General features: G+C 40.3%; 1 protein-coding gene across 1 annotated transcript in view; it reads right to left on the bottom strand.

Annotated features, from left to right (window-relative positions):
- dnah9 (dynein, axonemal, heavy chain 9) overlaps positions 1-25472 on the bottom strand; it is a 173313-nt gene that overhangs the window by 101567 nt on the left and 46274 nt on the right. The window contains exons 33-47 of the mRNA XM_016676322.1: positions 25048-25204; positions 23659-23763; positions 16919-17076; positions 16601-16739; positions 15315-15602; positions 12821-13031; positions 12598-12725; positions 12302-12410; positions 10875-11022; positions 9029-9203; positions 8042-8215; positions 6653-6860; positions 5306-5471; positions 3854-3956; positions 1186-1425 (exon numbers count right to left, since the gene is read on the bottom strand). Coding sequence (XP_016531808.1) covers positions 1186-1425; positions 3854-3956; positions 5306-5471; positions 6653-6860; positions 8042-8215; positions 9029-9203; positions 10875-11022; positions 12302-12410; positions 12598-12725; positions 12821-13031; positions 15315-15602; positions 16601-16739; positions 16919-17076; positions 23659-23763; positions 25048-25204 — 2509 coding nt within the window. The remainder of the gene's footprint in view (positions 1-1185; positions 1426-3853; positions 3957-5305; positions 5472-6652; positions 6861-8041; positions 8216-9028; positions 9204-10874; positions 11023-12301; positions 12411-12597; positions 12726-12820; positions 13032-15314; positions 15603-16600; positions 16740-16918; positions 17077-23658; positions 23764-25047; positions 25205-25472) is intronic.

Genomic DNA, 25472 nt, shown 5'->3' with positions numbered 1-25472 from the left:
GGGGCCAACCCTGTACAGGGCCGTCGAAGCCCCTACTAGTACCAGACTAAAGCCAAAAACAACCTAATGCAAAAGAAAGATCGAAACCAGGACAACCGGTCCTACCAGGCCAAAATCACAATGAAAAAACAAACAAAGGCTAACAGAAATACCGCATGGCAGGCTGGAAACATCAGCTGCGGCTGACAGCGACTGGACGTGCGGGCACCGCGTCAAGACGCGTCCCCGGTGCTGGTGGAGCGAGCGGAAAGACGGAGATCACCAACATGCCGAAACCCAGCCTGTTTATAGGTGGACCAACAGCGCCACAAAATAATGTAATCAAATGACCAAAAATAAAAAATTATCCAAACTCCAAAATATATTAACAACAGGTCATTCAACTAAAGTCTATAAGAAAACAAAGGAAAAAATAAACAAGAATCATCATAATGTGCTCGAAGCACATAACAACAACCAAAGTGGCATTTCTTTAAACCCTGCCGAGCATTAGCTAATTACAACGTTTTAAGTTTATTGTGCCTGTTAATATAATTCGGTAGAAGCTGGACATTACCAGGTAGGTACAAACACACAGAAGCTGTACCTTTAAGAGTGAAAGGAAAGTGTGTAAAATCTTATGGGAATAGTATGAGAACACCTATATATGCTCCGTATAGTGAAAATAGTGAGACCTGTGGGCTCCATCTGTAAACTCCTGGAAAGAATAATGAAAATTTAAGTTCCTATAGCTGAGTGGCTCAAAGCATTAATTATACAACAGAGTGTGTTAAATGAAAGAGCCTGCCCTCCATTAAAACCGTGGAGGATTTTGACAGAAATATTGCCCCGAAAGCCTCTCCCTTGATAGCGTTAACACTCTGATATTATATTCATTTAAATACATTTATGCACCCATGGAAAAGCAAATCCATTGTATTCTCTGTTCCACTTATTTCAGACTCATTTCCAGCTTTCAGTGCTGCCTCTTAAATCAATAATCATTTAGCGAGAAATTAGTGACAGAGGCCCAGGGAAGCAGAGCCGCAGAAGAAGAAAGAATTAAGGTAAAATATGGATACGCTTGTCTGAAATGGAGGAGTGGGTGGTGTCGGAGAAAAGAAGCCAACTTTAAGGAGGCAACTTTTGACTTCTCCTCCAGGGAACATTAACCCAAGGTCAACCTTCCCTGATGCATTTGGTCACCTGGAATATGTTGGAGAGGTCCCGCAGGTTAAAGACGTAGTGGAACTTGACCGCTGTGGGGAGGAAGGTGGAGGAGACGCGTTGATGGAGGGCCAGAGCCAACTGGACCAGGGTGGAGCTGCTCTTCTGCAGGGCCGAGCCAAATCCTTCCCCTCTCAGATGCTGAGACAAGATGGAGCTGTAGATGGTGCTCAGGGCTTCTGCTCCGGGAAAGGACAGGGCGAAGACGCAGAAGTGCCGCTGCGGAAAGAGACAGAGTAAATGAGACAGACCTGCTCCGTGCTAATGTCGGCAAAATCGCACCACAATATCAACCAAGTTTGACTTTTTAAAGTTCTTTTTGTGGGACTTAATAAAAAGTTATTTGTGTGTTGTAAAAATATGTAGCGCAACTTTCTACATGCTAATAGATCCACACAGCAGAGTGTGTGACTTCAGCTGCATTTTATAAATTCCCTGCAGCATCACATGTGTTACTTCGCTGACACACCCGCACACACACGCACGCACGCACGCACGCACGCACGCACGCACACACACACACACACACGCGCGCACACAGCAGACTTTGAAGACCCCTTCAAGTCCAAAACATGTTCCCATCCCCTGCAGGTGAATGGATAACTTCCTCTAACAGCAGAATGGTTACATAAGCCTGAATGTGGGGAATTTTTCAAAAACACAGAACCAGTGTATACCCAATTCAAGACTTTATTACCTTAATGCATAAAGAATAAAGCTAAACAGAGGAAAGTGCACTCTTGTGTTATTATGTGGTTTTAACAGTCAGGACATGAATGACTGAATCTTGCTTTTTACACTAATTTCAATGAGTCTTTTTATTTAAACTAAGCTAAAATGGAAAAGCGGTGTGGAAAAAGAACAGCAGCATCAATAGTTTAATGTGCCTTTAGCAAACATGACTTGAAGTAAACTTTTATTTTTTTCTGTGAAGGAATGTGAGGACACTGCTCTTTCTCACCTTTGCTTTATTGCTTAGAAATGATCTTGAAATGTAATTTTGGGTTTTCATCATCTGTGTGCCGTAATCATTTAAATTAAGAGAAACAGTAAAAGGCTTGAAATATTGCACTCGATGTGTAATCAATCTGTAAAATATGAGTTTCACTTTATGGACTGAGTGGCAAAAGTATATTGAACTGTTTCACAAAATTCTAATTTTTTTAGGTGTAGTTTGGAAATTGCCTTCTAGCCTCTCCCAGACTGATGTGCAGGGATAATGTCTCATTGATCTCTCTTTGTCTAGGTGTTGCTTTTAGCAGGCATGTGTGGCATTTTTACAACTGGAAAAGTAAAAAAATAAGGACAGTATGAAAATCAAACCCTTTCAAATAAAAAAAAATGATCATTTCATGTTTCTCTTTGAAGATTCTCAAATGAGTCCACAGTCTCTCTGCAAAGGTAGAATTTCATGTTCATGTGTTACTTTGGTTCAGTTAAATGCTGGGTTTTTATTTTCTTTTTTCAAAAGAAAACATTTGATGTGCAGACATTTTTCTGTTCCCTCAAAATCCACTCATGACCTGAGAGTCACTGAGGATAGTATTCTGTTCTTGCATAGGATAAAAAAAAAAAAACATTCTTCTTTGTTATTCAGAGGAGAACAAGTGTGAGTCTGAGGAGAGCCTATAGTCTCTGCAGTGAAACATTCCACATGTGAGCCTGTTCTTTGCCATCTGTCTGCTGCCTGCTTTGTCACCTTTACACCCCAACCTCCATCTTGCCATTTTGTTCAGAAAAAGTTGCTTTGATGTGCGACACCATCAGAAAGAAGCAAGGCTCACTGGAATGCATCCAGCATGCTCCGTCACACACATTCCCCTCTTAATGTCTCCTACCGTTTCTTCATGTCTACAACAAATTCCTCTCGTTAAAATATCCAGTCTCATACCTCTTACTGTACACACAGGCAAGGCCAACAACAAATCTTTTGTTTGGTGGCATTAACATTTATTTAAAAACTTCAAAATTTTTAAGTTATGCTCAAAATAAATGACATCTCAAAAGCAAATAATATGAACACTAAATATTTGGAGTGATTTTCCTCCTATTTTTTTTCTAGCACACTCAAGCTGTAAAAATTGGTCCCTAAAGCTGCAGCTTATATGAAAATATGTTTTTTTACATGTTTGTTAAAATTGTCTATGTCCTTACATTAAAACATAAGACAGATAATGTGTGATAATTTTGTCTTACAAAAAACAGACAGCTCCCAGTAAGAAAAAACAACAAGAGTCAGGAGGAAGGGCTTAGCGCTGTCAATCAAGCCTGTGTATACCATTTTCATTCAACTGTTCCCAGAGGATGATTCCTCTTTTTCTGAACATGATCTATGAACCTGTAAAATGGAGGATTTCTCATCAAGTCTGCAGTGATGCTCATTAGGAGATGCAATAACATAGTTTTAGTATGTACATGTATCCTTGTACATGCTTTTACTGAATTCACAAAGCTGTAAATGAATAATAATATTAATTCTTCTACAATTTATAATGTCATAATTTTTCTCTGAGCTACTTACAGTTTTGCCATGTCTACCATGATGCATGTGCAAGCAGAAAAGGAGCACATGTCTCCCCCTGCCAGTTCATTGTGTAACCAGTGGTACGCCATGCTCTGGGAAAATATCCTGGATGTGTTAGTTTACCTGCAGCCTGGGATTAATGGTGAAGCTGCCAGCCGTGGGGTTCATGCAGGAAACGTATTGAACGTTGTGTATTTCTTTCAAAAGCAGTTTATGACGGTCATACCTGCAGAACACACAGAGGGAGAAAAGAGAAAGAAAAAAAAAATCATTATTCAACTGCTTTGCAGGCAAATAAACACCAACATCAGCCAGAGCTCACACACAGACTTCTCTCCCTGTGCTTCTTCCTGATACGGACGCCTCGGCTCCCGCTTAAGCTGGCGTGTCTTGGAAGCAACCTCCTTCCCTCTCAATTTCATACCTGAAGTCCTCCAAGCATATCTCTAATGGGCTGACCGTGTCTAATCCAGTCAGCCAGTGTCTGACGCAGTGGAACCATGTTCAGAATGGCCTCACTGTGTCAGAGAGATGAGCAACAAAATCCTTTTTACAGGGAATCACACAGGCCAGCTTTCACGTATAACTTCTGATACTCATAAAAGTTGCAGAATATGCATGCTGATGCAGGGAGCTCTGAACACTGAAAGAGGGGGGTAATTTACAAATACTAAAAAGCTATCTAGCTGCTAGAAATAAAAGAAAATCATTTTCCTCTAATATAAAACGCCTTTGCATTACATTAACATTTTGTTAAAACAGAAAAATTCTTCACAAATGTTTCATATTAGTTGATTTTGATAATAATAATAATTATTATTATTTTAAAATAATGTCAAACTGGTAATGAAAGGTGCTGATTTGGGGGGTATTTTTTATAACCGCATGACTTGAACTATTGTGTAGAATAAAGGTGGAATTTGGGTGACACTTTATTTGAAGGGGTGTGAATGAGACTGACATAAAAGGGTCAGCTGTGATGGTTCCAGTGCATCAAAAACAGATTTAATTGTCCTTCCCTATGTTTTAAAATTATTACTAATAAAATGGACAACACTTTATTTGAAGGGGTGTGCATGACACTGTCATAAACATTATATAAATGTGTTATGAACATGTAGGAGTCTTCATGAATGTTTGATTGTTGTCCTGAAGTGTCATTTGGTAAATAATGACACTTTTAATGCAACTTTTAGTGCAATTTTGTATTAAAAGTGTCATTATTTACCAAACGACACTTTATGACAACAATCAAACATTCATGAAGACTCCTTCATGTTCACAACACGCGTTATGTTATGACAGTATTATGTCAGTCTTATGCACACACCTTCAAATGAAGAGTTACCAGAATTTGTTATGCATTTATTTACACTTCAGGTCAGACTTAAACAATTATAAAATCTGATTAATACCACATGTAATTTCTGTTTACTGATGCACAAGGCCCAACAATTAACAGAAGGTGTACTTTCTGTTTACCGTGACATTTACCAGGTTAAATATCTCTTTTTCAAACAGTGTGTACTTGAGCTTGCCTATGCGTGTGATGAATTGCAAATGACTTGGTCTTACCAATGCTTGTAGTCCATGTGTTGGCGGATGAGTGTGTGAGGTTGCACCGTGCCATATGCATCTACCTCAGGCATATTCATGTCATCTATGAAGTAGATCAGTCTTCTGCTGCCAGGAGGGCCGTAGTTGCGCCCTGCTTTTTTCTCTAGGGGCTTTTCCAGCACAGCTGCGTGGGAGATCAAGACTTTACAGAATGCCCTTCTCTTTTTTTGTCTTTTGGCTTTACCTTTTATGGCTTCTCAAACATGATTCACACGCATTAAACAGTGCACACTTCAGATAAATAATAATATATGTAGAGAAGATCAAGTGATTAAAAAAAAAGAAAAAAAGAAAAACTGTTTTAAACTGTAGCTTTTCAACCAAAACCAGACCAGATGCAGTTCTAGATGTTCTGGTATTGATAGCAACACATCTGAGCACTTCTCTGAACATTAAATGGTAACTAAGGCATTAAAAAGGGAATTTCAGTCACAGCTAACCTGCTTCAAAATCAACGCAACACTTTTAACTGCTTTTGAAAAACATATGATGCAACAGGGTCAATAAAATAATGGCTGATTGATGAGTGTTGCTTGCTGTTGGATTATCCCTGGTTTTGGTCCGTTTCTGCATTTCGTTTCTTTTATTTTGCTATTATTTACTTCCCGTTATTTGTATCTTCTTTGCTTTGAATGTTTTACTGATATTGTTTTTCCTTGTTCAGCCCCAGTTACTTGCCCTCCTGCTTTTGTTATCTGCACATTGTTCCCCCTCTGATTACCCCTGTCAGTTCATAGGCTGTTTTGTTGCATTTGTTCATTATCGGCTCGTTGTTTGCATTTGTTAGTCTTCTTCATGCCATGTTAAGCTCCGTTTCCTGACTGATTTTCAATTTAGCATATTTCCAGATCAACCATCACAGCAAACAAATCCAGTCAGAGATTTACATAAACTCATCAGGGACATGAATAATGTTTTGTTTTTGTTTTTTTTGTTTTTTTTTTATCTCATAAGTATTTAGTTTAACCATTAATCCAGTGTGAAATGATTACATACATACTACAAAAGTTTGAATTGATTGTGGCTTTTCTCTAATCTCCACAGTCTCAAATATACACTTTCCACCTCTGGTAATATTCAGATATTAGTTCCTTAGCAAGCTGCACCTCTATCATGCTTTTTTGAGCCATTATCAGGAGTATGGCATGATATTTTTAAGCATAGAACACAAAAGTCCAATCCAGTTGAGGTAAAAGCTTTTGGAAAGCATCTAGATGTTGGTTTGACCTAATTTTAAATAATTCAGTCTGTTACCCTTTCAACTGTACAACTAACTGGAAGCAAAACAGACCCACTTACACCTACCTTGCAGCATGGCGGACGTGGTGTAATAGTTAAACGGGACGTTTCTGACCATGTATTTCTCAGCATCCAATGATTCGAGTTTATCCCCGATTAGGACAGATTTCCCAGTGCCGGCGTTCCCAACCACCATGACCGGCCTTGAGTGCTCCAGGAGGCGGTCCATGAAGTAACGCACTCGAACCGTCTCAGTGGTGGGAACCAGACATGCCTGCAGACAGGAGGAATTCAAAAGCCTAAAAATCTAGTTAACATTGTGACTTGAAACTTTATATATGGGTGTGAATAAACAAAGAAAAACATTTTTGTTCGTGATGCACATGCAATATGAAGAAGCAGGCTTCAGATTTTATGCTCCTCTAGATCTGGAACAAACGTCCAAAAAACTGCAACAATGCTGAAACAAGACAGTTGCTGAAATATGCTATAAAAATAAACTTGATTATGATGATGGTAAAGCGAGATTGAGGTATGTCTACATTTCTTCTTTGTGAAACAACCCAATCTTGGTGCAGTGGATTGATAATGTCCAAAAAGCAATTTTCAAATCTTGTGACAAAGTCAGATTTATATTCACTGAGTCATGAACCTGCGTTGAGCAGTTTGTTTTATACGTTTGGGGTTGTTGTTGTTTGTTGCAGATTTAAAAGGGTTTTCTTCCAGGATTACCGTATTTTCTTGACCAGATTGTCAGTGTTATTATTAATCCCTTAACCAAGCTTCAAACTTCTCTATAGCATTTTCCCTGACCCCATCTATAATTTATATCATCATATTTGTTCACTAATTAACCTTTGACACTTGAAGTTGGAGATGAAGTTACTCACAGTTGAGCCATAGTTGCTAAACAGTTATAAAAAATGTGTTGCACTGGATTTATTTAGGAATATCATAGTAATGGGACATTAATATTATACTTTTAATTTTTTAAAACTGTTTTTAATGTCATTGTACATGTGTATAGCGATAAACAATACATTAAATTTACTTTTCTTTTCACTTCACCATTATGTACTACTTCATGCTGGTCTATCATGTAAAATGCCCTGGAGTTTGTGGTTGCAATTTGACAAAATGTAGAAAACCTCAATTAATTTGAAAACTTTTTGCCAGGAACTGTTATTAGTGGTTCTTTTACCACTTATTGTTTTGGTAGCCTATAGCACCCATGAGTATACAAGATGAGGAAAAAGTGGAAAATGTATTATTCACTGCCTCTGGAAGAAATAAAAGTTATGAGGGACATTCGGTGGTCTCCTCTCCGCCGACTACATGGGACCTTGTGATAAGCAACACACTTAGTAAGAATTATCCATACAGTCTGGGAGAAAGAAAAAAAAAAAGTACATACATCCAGAGTCTAGGCACAGAGCTACCTGGTTTAAGATTTACCTGAAGAGGTACATCTGGATCCATCTCAAACTTGGTGACCATCTTGGACCATGGTTCAAATTTTTTGCTCTCCGGGTCGATGTAGTAATCGAACACGGTGCCCTGCGATGGGAACTTGATGGTTTTGAACTCAGCAACCCACCACTTGCTGAACTCCACTCTGTAGTCGACCAGCTGCACTCACACAGAGAGACACAGAGGGTAGGCAACGCGGTCAATATTGTAAAATGACTTCCTCTCTGCTTTTTCTCCTCCATACAGCAGCTATGGATCCATGCATTTGATTTACACTGGTGTGAACACAAACCAAAGGACGAATAAATGGCCCCAATGCATAAATGGAGTTGCAGCAGCTGAAGGGTAGAAAATGAGAGATGGCAGACCCATCTATCCATCCATGTGATTCGGCCGGTGAAGAAGTCTCATCACCTGCTGGCTGGCACTTCCCTGCCTTCCTCTCTTTCTTCCCAACCCTTGATACCTGTCTCCTCCATTCACCACTGCCTCTCCAGTCAATAAAACCACTTAGCATTTAAATGCATCTGTGATGGGAAAATAAAGTGGAGTACATTTGTACCGAGGGGAAAGCAGTTTTATCCCATAACTTAGATGGACACACTTACTGTACCGAACTAACTGGATTGCTAAGCAACTGCTTGCCATGGCTCTCCTGCTGATTTAAATTCAGCCAGCCTGTGTGTTTCTGAGCGGGAACGCAGTCCATTTCATTTTCAGATGGAGATCTCTGCCTTTATGGAAAAACTATTATTCCTTCAAAAGAAAATAACATTCAAATGACTTTTCATAAATGGAGACAATGTTGAGTTCCATAAAAGCCAAAGATCCTTACACAATATTCCAAGAAACTATTTTGAGTTGTGATGGGTAACAAAAAGAAAGAAAGGAAAAACCCTTCAGCAGCTCTGGTTTTTTCTTTGTTTTTTCCACTTAGGAAGCATCTCACATGCCAAGAGGTCTTAGCAGTACCTGGTCCTGGAACAACGCTCCCCCAAAGGCCCAGATCGCAGCAAAGACGAAGTAGAGCTCATAAATGTCTTTGGAAGAGTCTGGTGGTGTGTTTTCTGGAGTCAGCAGACACTCCAGCAGGTAGCACAGCATCTGGACAAGGCTCTGCTCGGGGATGGGGATGATCTTTTTGAACCTGACCAAAAACAGACACATCAAGTCAAAACTCTTGCTCTGACCCTCTGGCAAACAGGGGAAAACGAAAAGGTAAATTAAACATGACCTTCTTACAAGATTAGTTACTATCTAGTTAATTTGGAAGCCCTTTAGTTTGATTCTTTCTAAGGTAAAGTGACAGTACAACAAACTGCGCTGAATTTAATAACATACACCCAAACTAATATTTTTTTCCAAGTCCATTAGGAGAGTTGCAAGCTAACCATACACTTTTTAAAGTTCCTTGATAAATAAGTTAATCATCTCAAATATTCTTGGGTTTTAAAGTCATTGTGTGTTAATTTGGTTAAAATCACCACAACACAATACAAGTCAAGTTATAAAGTACCTTTAAAAAAAAAAGTCCAACATTCAGCAATCATTTTCAGTTAAACTTGAAATGAATCAAGTCAACTGTTGGACATGAAGCTACTGCCACCGTGCTGAACAGTAGTTAGTGTTCGAGGGCCAAGGAGCCTCACCTTGAATCCTAAATATTGTAGCCCTCCTAAAATAAAGTCCAAAAGTGTTTTGTTTTGGGGTTTTTTTTGCTTAAAGGCCATTATTTGAGGAAGGTGGCAATATGCTTCTTGTGACTGTGGCAAAATAGCTGAAAATTTCTCTCGTCTGCCCATTAAAAATGACTGTAGAAGGAGTTTAGCTTGTCCATGAGGGTAGCCGAAACATTTGGTTGAGTTTGAAGGTGTTGATTTTGAAGCTCTGCCTTTCTTCCATGTCGACAATCTCTCAGTCAATGGTAAAAGAAAAGAAATTTACAGCAGAATGTGACATGGGTGGTAAAAGAAATACCAGAGTGTGAAAGAAAAACTTTGGTAACATTTTTTAAAATGATGATCTCCATGTCTTCAGACAGCTCCAAAAGACTCAATTTGTTGAAGTCCACACTTCTCTTTCTTAGATTGTCACAGAATTTCTTGGACTTTGCTATTCTTCTGAGAACGAATTAACCCAATAAGAGCTTTCAAAGAAATAAAATTTATTCAGCTGCAATCCAAAGGCACATAGGCATTGGCCTTGTCAAGTTAAAACGTATATTAGAGACTTAAGCAAATACCAAACAAAAGGCTAAGGTGAATATATGTTTAAACTGCATCTTGTTTGTAAAATTAAGACTTCATAAACCTCTGCATTAAGTACTTGTTAAAAAAAAAGAAAACATTCTTTCACCTTAGATATACCACCAGCCCAAATTATGACAGTCACACACCGAACTCAAGATTATGGAAACTTTTGCCTAGAACTGTGTCTATTTTTTACAGAATTCACAAAATGAACGAACAAAAGCTCTGAGAACCCAAGAATTTTAATCATGTACTTCCGAAACACCAGATGACAAATTTATGAGCTGTGGTGCATATTTAGAAATCTTTGTGAGTACAATGCATTCATCCCTCCCCTACTTCCTGTTGTTTGCTCCGGCAGCAACGAAGATGAGGGTGTCAGCGGATGCAAATGGTCCTCGTACAGAACGTGGAATCACATCCAGTTCTTTCTGAGTCACTCCCCGTTTGCTCCCCCCGTCCCAGATGCCCACTTCACACACCCCTCCTCCGTTTTCAGTGTCACACAGGAAACAAATGTGTCAACATGACAGTGAGCACTTCCCATCGCTTCAGGAAAACCACGGTACCTTGATTTGAGGACCTCCAGGCAAGATGGGAGATACTTGTCGAATAAGATGGTCAGGTTTGCCTTCTCAGATTGGACTTCCCTCTTGTCGATCCAGCTGGACACCTGTGGGCTCCACCCAAGGTCTGCTGGATTTATGTACAGAATGCCTGGGTGGAGGAGTGGGCAAGTAGTGCCACATGTTGTGATTAAAATGTATGGATAAATATACAGCGCCTTGCAAAAGTATCATTAGTTTTCAGATTTCAGATAACCACAACATTCAAAGTCTCTGAGGGTGATTTTATATAATTGGTGGATAATTGTGAAATGGATTTTTTCCCCCCAAATAGAAAATCAAAGGTAGCTTTACATCAACAGCCCTCAATAAAATCTAGTCCAATCTACTACCTTGAGAAGTCATATAATGAGTACATATAGTCCATCTGTGCTCAAATTTAATGCTGTTAAACAAAAAAAATGTTAAGCTTGAAATATGGTAGTGGTGGGATCATACTGTGGGGATGCTTTTCTACAGAAAAGGCAGAGAAAGTATTCAGAATTAATAATAAAATGGATTCTAAGCATATTTGATGAGTTAGAATTGCTAAATATAAAAGCATTGCACCCTTTTAAGGTCTTGATTGAAAAAAAGAAACTTAACCCTTTCATGTATAGTGGTCACTACAGTGGACAGCTTTCTTGAAGCCATTTTTTGTGCTTCTTGTGGATTTTTGTGTTATAAATGCACACAGACCACTGAAGTGGACACTAATGCATCATAAAATACACCATCAACTACTGGCCATCAGCTGCAAATGCAAGAAATGATTTTTGCTAAATCCAATATGGCCGACGGACAAAAAAACCACACCAACCGACCCAGTCCCTCCTTCTACTGTTGACGACTTTTGCAGGTAAAAATAATATTGTGACATCAGATAAAGAACAATACTACTGATTAATTTTTCAAATAACAAATTTGTATTTGGAGAAAATTACAATTGATCACCTAAAAAAAAATATATTGTTTTACAATTTTTTCCCTACCTTTTTTTATGCCTTAAGAAAAAGAAATTGGAAAATAATTCTGACACAAAGGATCATAATTTATGCATGAAAGGGTTAAAGCATGTGTTCTTTTTCTTCTACTTTACAAACACTTCACAAAATACACTTAAATTGGGTTCCAGTGTGGTACGGTGGTAGAGCAGGCTTTCTATAAACTATATTCCCATTTCTTAAATTAAGTCCCATAGTGCCCTGAAATATTTAAGAAGTACACCTAGATTTGGTTATACTGAATGGTAATATGAAAAGGTTTGAAGGTTATAAAACTTTTGCAAGGCACAGTATTTTCAGCTCATTAAGTTTTTGGATTCAATAAGAAATTTAACTGGAAAAGGTGGAGAGAAGCAAACATGGAAAGGCATTCATAAGCTGCCATACCTGCCCTGGATACAGTAGCAGGAGTCGCAGTGCGAAGGTGGCTAATCTCAAACACCAGCCTCATGGTGGGGTTCAGAGGGATGCGCTCATTACTGGCCAGAGTCAGCACCTAACAGACAGAGAAGAGGTTCTGTCACACAGCGTGTAATCACGGTGTAAAGTTCTGTCTATTGTTAGATCCACTCAGAACAAGCAGCTGTCTGTTGACTCAACTCTAATTTCTGCAGGTGATGACTCATTTTGAGTCGACACAAAACAGAAAATTCAGCCTTTTTAAAGACATCATTTCCTCACACCTTGTTGTCATCCATAACCGTGTTGAGTGACTCAATCCACATTGGATCAATGTCTCCATCCAGAACAATCCACTTAGGCCCACTGTGACTAATGTTGGCCAGTTCACGCATTACGCTGGAGAAGAGCCCTGCGAGAAGATGAGTTCACATTCAGGGTATTCGAGGCACGTCATTAAACACTTAGCGCTAATCAAATCCTCTTTCTGAAGGACGTGGTAATCACCGTCTTTCCACTCTCTGGTTGCCGGGTTGATGATTCCGAAGAGCTCGTCATTGGTCACGGCCTTGGGGTTGAGGTCTGCCCACACGGGCCGACGCTTTGTGTTCTGATAGGTCCGCTGGAGCGATCTCATCACCTGACTCTTCCCGGTGCCCGCGCTCCCAACCACAAACACAGAGTGGCGGACGGCCAGCAGTTCCTCGAGCTGCACCACCTTAACACACAGACACACACAGAGAGAGAGAGAGATTACAATGAATGCCTATTACCAAGCAATCATTTTCAACAATAATCCAGCATTTTATTAAGAACATGGTGTTCATGCTGCTTAATCTCACAATTAAGCAGCGTGTGCCTCACTGCAAATCCGGCAGCGAGGTACAGCCAAGCGCCTTCTTCCTCTGAACATGAAGCAGACTAAATGACAGCAGGGGGACTTCTAAAAACATCAAATGTCAAAACTCACATTACTGTGTAATTAATGTGTCATTCATGTCTGTATCTGGAAGTGACACGGAAAGTCACTCGTTGAAAGGGCACTGACTGAATCAGGCCTGGTATATTAACATAATACACACGGATACAAGTAGATTACCATAATTAGCAGCACACACTGCATACGAAAAGATATCCTATCAAACCAAAACACAACATTTTACAATTCAAAGTTCCAAATTTACAAGAAAGACTCATTAAAAAACCGTACAAGTCACCCGGCTGCCAAAAAGAACAAAAAAACAAAACAAAAAAAAACAGGCCAATCCTCGGGAAGAATTGTTAAATATGGATGTTGTTTTGTGCACATGGAGAGAAATAATAGGTATGTAAATGATTGATATGGCAGCAGCTGGCACGTATAGTCCAGCAAGTTGGCATTGTGAGTGACTGTCAAAACAGTAGCTGAAGGTCACCAGCCAGAGTGCTTTGTGGATGTAATGGGCATCATCAGCATTTTACAGTTCCACTAAAGTCTTTCCTCTCTCCTTTAAAAAGATGCATCTTTGACTTTATGAATTTAATTGTGCAACAGTGATACATGCCAGTCTTTTCTATTTGTAGAGCAAATATAATGCAGTAAAGACAACCAAACACACTAAACCTGTTTGCCTGAAATCCTGAAACTTCCAACAGCTGGGAGACAATTTGGAACAGAAGATGATGCCAGAATATGTTGGTCACAAAACAATCATCCACCACAAAGACTGAGATCTATACATGATGCACACACTGAGCTGTGTTCCTGATAACTACTGAATACTAAATGCTACATAATATACAATTAAGTCTGTATGTAGCCAATATTTAGTCTGAGAAGAATCACAAAGATTTTGTTTCCTGTCTAACAGTTGTTGATAACAAGGCTCTAAATTAAACAAGTTTAGTTGGATGGTGGACAGTATTCTGTACTTTATTAAAATGGTCTATGTTAGCCAAAATGCAATCCATCAATCCATCCGAGATTTGTTAGTCCGTCTCCTTTCTTTCACCCCAGTGACTGGAGTTCATTCAATCTAGCATTTTCGGTGACACCACAGGGAGAGGAACAATGACTGCAGGCGAGAAAATGAAAGACGGGATGGTTTCTTTCCCCACTTTCTCTCAAACACACAGATGGCTCTACATGATCAATGCCATCGACCCGGTTCCTCCTCCCCGTCCATTCAACTGGAACGCAGGCGGCTCGGCGCTCTCAAAGGCCTGGCCTGATTAACGCTTTGATCTGGGGAGGCCTTATGCTAGCCCAGGCTAATGCTAAAGACACTGGGTCTCTCCTGCTTAGACTGAAATCAAAAGGTTGGGCATCCAAACAAAGACAGGAAAAGTTCAAGCTCTGAGGGTGGAAGCTTGTTATTGACCACTCTGCCATTCTCTCTCTGTCTCTCTGCTCTTTGTTTATTTCTGTGCCATCTCTCAGAGTCAGGGTTAAGTGGCGTGGTGCAGCGGCAGCCTCCATTGATAGAGTGTTATTATGTGATTCCCGTGTCTATTTGACCTGCGGCAGATTGCAATTATTTCCCTTGGTCCGGTGCAGTCTTGTTTCTGACACATAGCTCCTTCCATTGTGTGTGTGTGTGTGCGTGTGCGTGTGTGTGTGTGACATAATGACTGGAATTAGGTCGTCAGCTCCGGCACCTGAACTCTCGTTGCAGCTAACAACCAGCTTTCGGCAATATTTGCCCAATTCATCCCGATGCTGCAGTCTTGTTTGACACTAATGTGTATTTCTCAGTGGAACATTATGACATGAGGAAAATAGCTTTTGGAGAGAACCAGGATAAATCTAAATGAAAGCACTGCAAGTGTAATATCTGTCAAATTGTTAAAGATGAAACTTACATTTGGGAACCATGTTTGTACATCTCGGACAGCGTCTAATTACATTTACCTTCACATATGATTTAGTGTCAAACTTCCCAAAGACCAACATTTTATTTTAGGTGTAATTAAAATGGAAGCAACAGCAGCATACACCATCATGGCCGTTTCAACTGTGTACCTTGAGAACGAAGCTGTCATCAGGCTGCAGCTTCAGGTCCAGAATGGATTGCTTCACATGCTTTTCAAAGTCCAGGTCTGTCTTCCTGGGGACTTCCAGGGAAGGAAAAAGGTCTCCGATCAGCCCCAAGAAAACGGGCATGTCCTCAGTCACGATCTTTGGGATGTTGAAATCTCTCAGAGCTCGCATGAGAACTTGGTCCTCAGCTCGTGCTGGGTCTCCCCTTTTCAGAGAGCCAGCCACCACCAACACTGACTTGATGGCTCGGAGGCCCCAGTCGTAGTGGTCCTGCAGGAAAGGTCAGGGGAATGGTGTAAGTAGAGGAAGATGTATGGATGAGATAGAGGAAGATGTATGGATGAGATGGAGGTACAAGGTGGGGAGTGGTATCAGGATACACCAAGGTGTTAAAACTTATGCCTTATTCTGTTCCCACATTCAAAAATAGTTTTATTGAGAGAGAAAGTGGCCATAGTATAATAACACAGCTTTCACTCTCCCCCAGTCAACTTTTAGAAGGCTAGAAAGCTTGTTTATCTAGTTCACAAGACAGATTCAGTTTTTTGGAAAGGTTTTATTGGGAGAAAAGAAATCAAAAACACACAACGACGTGGTGTGCAAACCGAAGCAGCACCGACCGCTCACCTTTCATCACGGTAATGTGGAGTTGACAAGCTATGAGCTGCATGTCTGTTAATTAGCTGACTGCAGCTAGCTAGCCCCGCTTATTACCTAGGTAATAGCAGCTTGTTAACCTCCCAGTGTGGCTATTTAAAAAGCATAAAGGGTAGAAAACTGTATTCTAATTAACAGGAAACATTTACTTGAAAGCCACTTCTGGCCTTCTGTAAATCATCTTGTTTCTCCCGCTCAAAAAGGCAAGTATTTTAGTGTCCCATTTCTGAAGAATAGCTAAGTTTATGAGTAAATGTACGTTTTACCTGAATAACGTACATTAAATATGTACATGAATACATAATCTTGCCTTTGCTTAGGCAAGATTAACAAAATCCTATTTCTAATGTTGAATTTCCAAAAATTGTACTGTACAAAATGGTGAAATATGTAAAGCTGTAGATAACTTTCTAATTTAAAATTTTGTGATTTTGCACAAAAGTACAATTTTTAATATGTAAATATTCATACTTTTTCTGTGGGGCAGCCTGAAAAAAATCTAAGAATTACTGAAGAAGATATTTATTCACTTAAATTAAATTGTACATGCAGTAACAATGTTAAGAGGTTCTGATGTCTTCCAGCCAAACACTGAGGGCAGAAGGAACTACCTGCTTGGACAACAGCTCTTTGCACAGAGTGTAGAGGGTGATGAACTTTCTGGCGAGGATCCGGGCATTCACAAAGCCTTCAGCCATCAACATGATCTCGCAGATGAGCTCAAAGTCTGGAACCACCATAGCACAAGGTCTGTGGACAGACACAAAAAAAAGCACTTCGCTTTAAGTTTTGGTCTTTCAGCTCCTATTTCACTATTCAATCTATCCAGAATTGCATTAACGGCTTCAGTAACCAGGTAGGATAAACAATCTGATCTTATGGATGTTACTCATAGAGAATGGGTGGACTTAGGATTGGTTTAGACTTACCTGAAAAGAGCCTTGAGGTTCTCTGGAAGCTCCGTTCTACCGGCGTAACCAGGATTCATTGTGATGAATATCCCCACTGAAGGACAAAGATTCACCTCCTCTCCCATGAAGTTAAATCGTTGCTTCTTATAACGGATGGCATCTTGGATGCTTTTAACCTGCATGCACAGCCGACGCAAAGGGTAAAAAAACAAAACATGCCATTTTTTTCATCACTAAACAACTCTGTCTATAATATCAGTCACATTTATTGTGGGGTGGAAACCCATCAACAAAATGAAGGTGTAAAAGGATGAACCTGTGCTGCTGTCTTACAATAGAAACTCAAATCTAAGCTGAGGTTGTTTCTGTGTACAGTTTGCATGTAAACTTTAAACTGTCCCTGTGAGGCTTGTTTTCAAGTGCTCAGATTTTTTCCCGCAGTCCAATTCAGTGCATGATGGTCTAACTGGAGATTGTCGTTCCTTTTAAGTTTATGTCCTTGTATTTGATACGTTGTAAGAATCGTTTTTCCCCAACAAATACTACGTTCTGGGAGCTGACTTCTCCTTATGAGGTCCAAATCTCAGGCTCATGAGAAGACATAAAACATAAGATTTTTATTTGTCGTCATGTTTCTACAACATAACCAAATTGGAGCAGTACTCGCAGTGATAAATGGATAAATAAGTGGTCATAATCAGTCCTTGGGGTGCAGCAAATGGGTGTGAGTATGTATGAAGGGGGGCAGGATGGAAGGTGGACAGATTGATTTCACAGTTCTTGAGAAAAAGCTTTTCCTTTGCCAAACTGTTATTGTCTTTTTATATCTGTACCGTTTCCCAGACAGTAGAGGTACAAACAGTTTATGTCCTGGATGGATGGGGTCAGTGGCAACACAACTGGCCTTCCTTTGGCCTCTGCCAGTATGTAGTAGGTCCAGGTTCGGTAACTGACTCCCCACGATCCACTGGCCACCACCCTGACCATGCCCTTTTTGTCCTGGACTATGCAGTTGCCAAACGACAGTCATACTGAGGCAGAGGATGTGCTCTATCACAGCTCTACAGAACTGCTTGAGCAGAGAGCCCAGCCCTTTTCAGTTCCCCGAGGAAGAAGAGTCTTTGTTGGGCCTTCCTTGTCAGAAAAGAGGTGTGAAAAGTGCTGTTTTTGATTTATGGATGAAGTTTAGGACTAAAGAATGAATCAAGTTTAGGTTAGGTTTAGGCATGCACTGGTAATAGTTAGGTTTAGGATAAGTATCAGGGTTAGTCTACAGCAACTAATGACAAAAAGAAGAGAAGTCAATACAAAGTCAATACAAAGATAGAAAGACATACTATGTGTGTGCTGCCTTGTAACCCTTTCCAGACTGATAAATGTCGGTGACAAACATCACTTGTTTAGATTTATCAGCCAACTGCATGTTCACATATTTGATTCTATTCAAGCAATTTCAGGATTCTACAGATCTGGCATTAATCGGAGTATTTGCTTAATCATGGTTGACTCATGATTGGTCAAGGCAAGCAATTATATTTCACATATTTATTTTCACGCTATTTACTCTGAATAAATGTCACCATAATTTGAAAATTGCTTATTGTATTATTGAACCAGTTATGTGTTTGCAATTTTCAATTATTTGACAATCTGAGCCATCTTAAACTTAACACAGAGGGTGAGTACTTCTTCACAGTACCGGGGGATAGTCCTACTTCTCTTGGAATAAAACGCATCTTTAGCTACTCTCAAAACTAAAAGGAGCGCCCTGGCAGTGCTGTCCCCTGGTCCAGTCAGTGGCCTGTCGAGAATAAACTTCCAGCTTACTCAATGTGTCCCTGTTACAGTTTACAGAGTCGAGTCTCTTGCTGAGAACCAAACTGGCTTATTTTAGCACCTTGTCCAGTCATTTGGCACTTCTATCCATGAGGCAAAAGCCCCAAAACACAGCAGTGGTGGCAAGAGGTAAAAGATCACCACTTGCCACCACAGTGTGATGAAATGTTTGCAACATTTATCACACAACATTTCATTAAGGGACCTCAGGCTCTGAAGGGGGCAGAAGCAGATCTGCCCTTTCTCTGGTTCATGTCCCACCACAGTTTTGTTGAATGGACACCTGTACATGCTTAAGGAGTTGTAGGAGGGTACTTTTCAGGGGAAAACGCATCATAAGCTCAGTTATCACATTTAATGCAAACACATTGTGCTAGAGAGACATACCAGATAGTCTGCAAACAGTGATGGTTTTAATGAAAGAGGGATACATTTTTAAATGGAATGGGTTCGAAAAGGATGGTTGAGCAGAAGGCCTTGTAGACCAGACACTCCTACTACAGGTTATAAAATAACAGTAGTGTATTTTTACACCTAAAAGTTACTTTCAAGGTAATTGTGGGGAACTTGCAAGGTACTTTATAAGAAATATTCCAGATACTTCTGGAATCCTTTGTCATCAACTTTCTTAGTTTTTCTAACCAATGTGCATGGAATGACATGTGTCTCTAAATCTGTTACTAAAAATAAAACTGCACATCTCCGTTTTAGATGTGCAGTGACTTACAAAAGTATCCAAACGCTCGCATTTTGTGTGATTACTTTTGCAAAGTGCTGCATATCCACGTCAGATAAGCTAGCCATCTTTAACACCAAACCCTCAGTCATCTTAGCCAACATCTCCAGTCTGAAGTGTAGAAGGAGGGAACAGGAACCAAAACTGGTGCACAAAACACTGGGAAATTCATGTTAGGACCTGCTGGGAACATTTGCAGTGAATTCAATTTATGGAGCAACCCGTCTGACACTGCTGATTCATTATGGAAGCAACTCACACGTTGATTGAAATAAGATATTAATTAATACAGTAAAAACTGCTCTCAGTTCCCACTTATTAGCATCGCATTAATATTAGCATGTCCCACAGTCGGTCTGTTACAGCACGTCCAATCATTATGCTGCACGACCTTATTTTTTATGTATATGAATGTTCACTATTTTATCACAAATATGAACGTCCTATCAAGCAGGGTTTTCTGGATGGATGAGCTCCAGAGGCTCATCCATCCAGTCTAAATCTAAATCATGACTAAATGAGTCATCAGGCTGAACTTTCTCTATGTCCGCGCCTAAAACTGTGAATCCCTGCTTATGAATTTAACATGCGAGTGGTTAAAGAGCATAGCGAGTTGACAGCTGGAAAGAGAAGGAACATCTCTTCATGGATGAGTAGTCGACTACAGATCGTTCAGTCATACCAACACAACAGAGAAAGGGAGGGAGGGGGATGCAAAAAACAAACAGGGCAGCTGTGGCACACGTGCATACACACACACACACACACACACACACACACACACACACACAAGCAAAACGTTTGTGAGTTTATGTCAAATGACAGGACATAAACTCAACAGAGGTGAAAGATTTTTAAAAAATCCCAAATACGCTTGCAAGAAGTTTAAGAAAACAAACTGAAAATGTTTGATCTTGTGGGGTTTGTTCCCTGATTTAACTTATCACATGTACACTGAGCAGAAATGACATTATGCCTGTCTGTCTGATAGTGTTTGGTCCTCTTTTGTAAACTTAAGAACATCTTTGACTGATTTGTTTAAGTCACTTAGAGTCTCAAAAGATCTCTGAAGGCACAAGAGTATGGCAGGATTTTATTTAAGTCCTGCAAGGTGCTAAGTAGGACCTCCCTGGATTGAAGTGGTTTCTACGGCACATCTTACAGATTGTCAGCTGTAAGATGTCGGATTGTGATCAGGGTAATCTGCAAGAGAGGTCAGCAGCTCAGATTTCTAATTGTACTCGCGGCAGGGCACACTACACTGCTGAACAACATTCAGGTGAATGGCAGCAGTACCAAGGTTTCCCACCAGAATATTTCTCAGATCATAGGCTTGCCTTCTTCCCATAGTGCATCCTGGAACGGTCAGTTCCAGATGTGAGAGATACTAGATGTGAGAGTGATTCATCAGACAAGACTACCTACCTCAACAGCTTCATAGTTCAGTTCTGACACTTATTATCTGCACTATTACGAAAAAAAACTGTGCTGTGTTGAATATGTTGCTTATTGAAGCAGCATTAACATCTTCAGGAATTTAGGGTAGAGTCGTTCATCTGTTGGCTCTGATCACTTTAACCAGACTTTGCTCCCTATGAGCATTGATTACCACGTTGGTGATCTACCTCTGTTCTTACTTTCAACTTCTTATTTAACATACTGACTCCTGCTTTTTCATTAAAGTATTGCCTTGTGTCTTCTCCTAGGCTCCGGCGCATCTTCCTGGGTCTCAATCCAATCAATCACTTGAGAACTATTTAGTGGCTGTGAAGCTGGACTTCAGGGCCTCTTGGCCATTTGACTGCCATACACCCCTGTCGTTGTACAGGCTTCATTGCCTCTTTGTTCTTGAACTGAATGATGTAACTTTGGTCGGACTGCTTTTGTACAGGAGAGTTGCCTTTTTGTTTAGCCTTAGTTTTCTCCTATTTATGTGCTTGTTAGGTAGGTTACATTTGTAGGATTGTATTTTTTTTTATTGGAGTTAGGCAAGTTTCTTTTATTTTTCTTTCAGGGTTGTTTTGTTTTATTATGTTGGCTTGAGTTCTCCCCGAAGCTTTCGATCGGTCAGTACAGAAAAGAATTTAAAAACTTGGCGGGAAATAAACACCTTAAATGCCACCCTGACTCCTCATTCACTGTCTAGATTTATGTTGGTCTCTTATGTCCCCTAGACCAAGCCATGGGAGGTAACGACATCCCAATAGAGCTGCAGTTAGGAGATGTTCTGATTCAGTCACCCAGCCATTATAGTGTATCTTTTATAAGACTCGCCTATTTTCCTTTGACAGCAAAAGTTTTCTTGCTGCCTAATATATCCCACCAACTAGGTGTTATGACCTAGTCGTATGTAAGATTTGTGTAAGTCACAATCAGCAGTCCAGGTTTGTGTAGATTGCTAAAAGAGGCAGAACCTCTCCAATTTATCTTCATGAAGTCATGTCTGGCTGCCTTCTGTTTGCCTGTGTTGGTCTGACGTCGAAGCGGCCCCACCACCTGTTCCAGACGTCCCGAGCAGCAGCGGCGTTTGGCCCCGTGCAATATTCACTGCCCCCCATTTTCAAGCGATGGATGAGGTGTGTGCTCGCCGAGGAGAAATGACTCTGCGTTGGCTCCACCGAGGAAGGCTGAGTGCCAGAGCGGGCCGCCAGCTGTCACAGCGCGAATTTGATGCTCCTCTGTTCTCAAGGTCTGCTCTTCCACGTCTAAGCCAACGTGATTTATTATTTATTGCACCCTGCAACACCTATTCATTCTTCTGGCACTTTAAAATTCTCTAAGTACTGTGGACTTCCCCAGCTTACGGAGAAAGACTGCTTGACTTTCATCTCTGCTTAAGAGAGACGGAGAGAAGGGCAAAGAAGTGACTGTTGGGTCTGGCAGTGAATAGCAATGCTTCAGGAAGCCATCTCCATTATCTGCGCTATTATGATCGCAATCAACATTATCAACTGTACATTGTTTGCTGTGACGTTGCTGCACATATTTACAGATAGCGTCGAAGGCAACTGCATGCTTGATTTGAAAACCCCAGAGAACCTCATGAAGCCACAGGGGCGATCTGGTCGATGCATTGGAAGATAACGAAGAAGCTAACTTCTGCTGAAAAACACAAAAGGTGGCCGATAGCAAAAATCTCCAGAGGTCATGCAGAAAATCCAGCACTCTGCCTGAGAGTCTTTATTTTGCAAGTATGCAGCAGCATTCTGTGCTTCATTTAATGAAGCCCTTGTAATATTAGTTGTATTGCACTATGTAAATTGTTCTTGCTTAATTTGGTTATCGAGTACAGCTGTTAGTTTGTGTATTTTACCATTAAGCCCTGATTGCTTTGAAGGAATTTTGCTCCAATTGCTGATGTTGAAGGAATACAGTGTCTGGTAAAAGTCCTAACACTTGTTTCAACTTCTTGCCCCATTGCAGCCACAAACATCAATGTTTTTATTGGATCTTTATTAAAAAAAAAAAAAAAAGAAAGAAAAATGGTGCAAAGCGGTGCTTGATTGTTGGACTAAAAGTAATGAAGAATTTTCTATAATTTCACAAATAAAAATCTGCACAATGTAGTTTACACTTATATTCAGCCCTTCCAACCAGCCAAGTAAATGCTTTATAAAAGCTCCTTTTAAAAAGTATGAAGATAAGTGGGCATTTATCTCACAGTTTTGCACATCTAAAGACTTAGATTTCTAATCATTCATTTTACCGTCTGTGAATCAGTTTTAAGTTATGCCAGTTGAAGTCCAGATTAGATCTGGACTTCAACTGGCCACTGTAACACATAAATATGGCTGCATGTTTAAGGTTATTTGGTTGGAAGGTGAACCTTGACACGAGCTTGAGGTCTAACACAGCCTCTAAAAGGTTTTCTTTCTGGATTGTCCCATTGTTTAGGAATGGTGTGTTCAGGGTGATTTGAGGAGTCAGCTAATTCCAGAAGTAGCAGGCCTTTTTATGCTGACCAAATTAAAAACGTTGATCTGTTTTGACCACAGCAAAGTCTTCCATGTTTGACTAAAAGACTTGCTAACATGTTCTCCCACCTGAGCTGTGGCTCTCTGCAGCTCCTTCAAAGTTACTACACTTTGTCAGTATATTTTTAAATTACTTTAAATGTGCTGCACGTGCCATATTTTTACCTCATGTAAAAGTAACCAAAGGTGAAACGAGGTAGTGTTGTTCTTACCTGTACAGCTACAACAGACAGCACCTCCACAGAGATCCTGTTAAACTCGTCAAAGCAGCCCCATGCCCCCGTCTGAGCCAGGCCTTTGTAGATGTTCCCACAGGACTGGTGGACAGACAGAGACACGAGTAAGATGGACATGTCGAGTAAGCGAGTGAGCCATTCGCAGACTCATAAGGCATATAAGACTTTGGGGAAAAGGCTGAAGGAAAAAAAAATCTTGTGAGCCGTCTGTTTTGATCTTGGTGGAATAGTAAATGAAACTGAAATAAATATTGTTAAGTTTCAGAAATGCACATTTCTTTAAATTGCTTTAAGTTAGTCCAAAACTTTACTCTTGACCTGGTTTTAATAATTCTGTTTGTCCACCAGTCGAAGAAGTAGGAATATATTTCATGTGCTATATTTGTCTTGTGCTAACCTAAGGGTATTTTCTTAAAATCTGTAGTTTATTTTTGCTTGCTTGTTTTCATAGTAGCCCTGGAGATAAATTGGGTAATTTCACTCAGCTTGGAGACTCCAAAACACTTTTGGCCAGACCTTTGACTGATAAGACCTGTGGTGAAGTGGACAGAGGAAGATTTATAATTCAACCAAGGATGTGTAGCAAACCATCCACACAGCAGCGTGAAAGGAAGGCTGATCCATATAAAAACACCTCACAATAATAAAACCAGACACTGAAACAAAAACGATAACTAAAAATGTCTACCACTCACATTTTCTCTTGCCTCTGATTTCAACATGAAACCAAGTGAACAACCCTTCAGAGAGCAGCTGGACTTAGAAGGCGCATGCAGCCGACTGTTGTCTTTGATTACAGAGCAAAGCTTAGCTTGTGATGCAAACCGGAGTCGACTGTAGGACTAATCTAACTGCTGTGTGTCTGTGCATAACTAAAAACGACAAACAGTGTGAGGCTCTGAGTCCAGCTTCTCGTGTGGTCTTCCTGGAGTACATTAGCACTTCTCTCCACCGACAACCTGCTGTACAATGTGCAGCTCGGGGTGGTATGTGCCTCTGCACTGCTACGATCCCCCCCTCTGAGGGAGGTCGGAGCATATCCGTCTTCCCTAGCCATTCAATCTGTGGTGGGTGTGCAATAAAACACATTAAAGATGTAATAAAAGCCAGAGAAGGCTGGGCATACATGAAGCTTTTTGCAAAGAAATCATGGCATGGTGCAATTCAATGATACCTCCTAAGAAGGCAGCAACTAAACTGTAATAAAGGATTTAGAAAAAGGGTGTGAAGGTCAAACGATAACTTTAATCACAAATGCATAGCATTTCGCTGACAATAGCCAGGAAGCAAATCAACATGCATAGCAGGTGCTCCTGTGAATGCACGTGCACAAGAAATGCAAATCCATGGCTTGTGTTTGCTCACCTTGTAGTCCATCTGCTCAGAGCAGTTGAACACGTACACCATGACGCCGAGGGCCCGTCCCAAATCTTTGGTCGTCTCAGTCTTCCCTGTGCCTGCAGGCCCAGCTGGTGCTCCGCTCATGGTCAGGTGGAGGGACTGAGTCAAAGTGATGTAACATCTAAATTTAGAGGAGATGCATGCAAAACCGTGACTGATAAGTGAATCATCCCAAACTCAGAGACATACGTAGAAATGCTACTCATTCAGTTGAGATTTCTTTAGAAGTCTGAAAGTATTCACATTTTGTACTGATGTTTTATGCGCTTGAGCAACTTAAAGAAGAGCGTACAGATTCAAAGAAAAAAAAAACAAAAAAAACACACGTAGCTTCCAAGCTTTTCTACAAATAAAAATCTGAAAAGTGAGGCTTTAAATAAGACAACGAT

Source organism: Poecilia formosa, unplaced genomic scaffold, assembly GCF_000485575.1.
Source record: "Poecilia formosa unplaced genomic scaffold, Poecilia_formosa-5.1.2 Scaffold4, whole genome shotgun sequence".
Lineage (NCBI taxonomy): Eukaryota > Metazoa > Chordata > Actinopteri > Cyprinodontiformes > Poeciliidae > Poecilia > Poecilia formosa.
The sequence above is the reverse complement of the archived record's forward strand: the minus strand, read 5'-3'. Positions and strand labels throughout refer to the sequence as shown.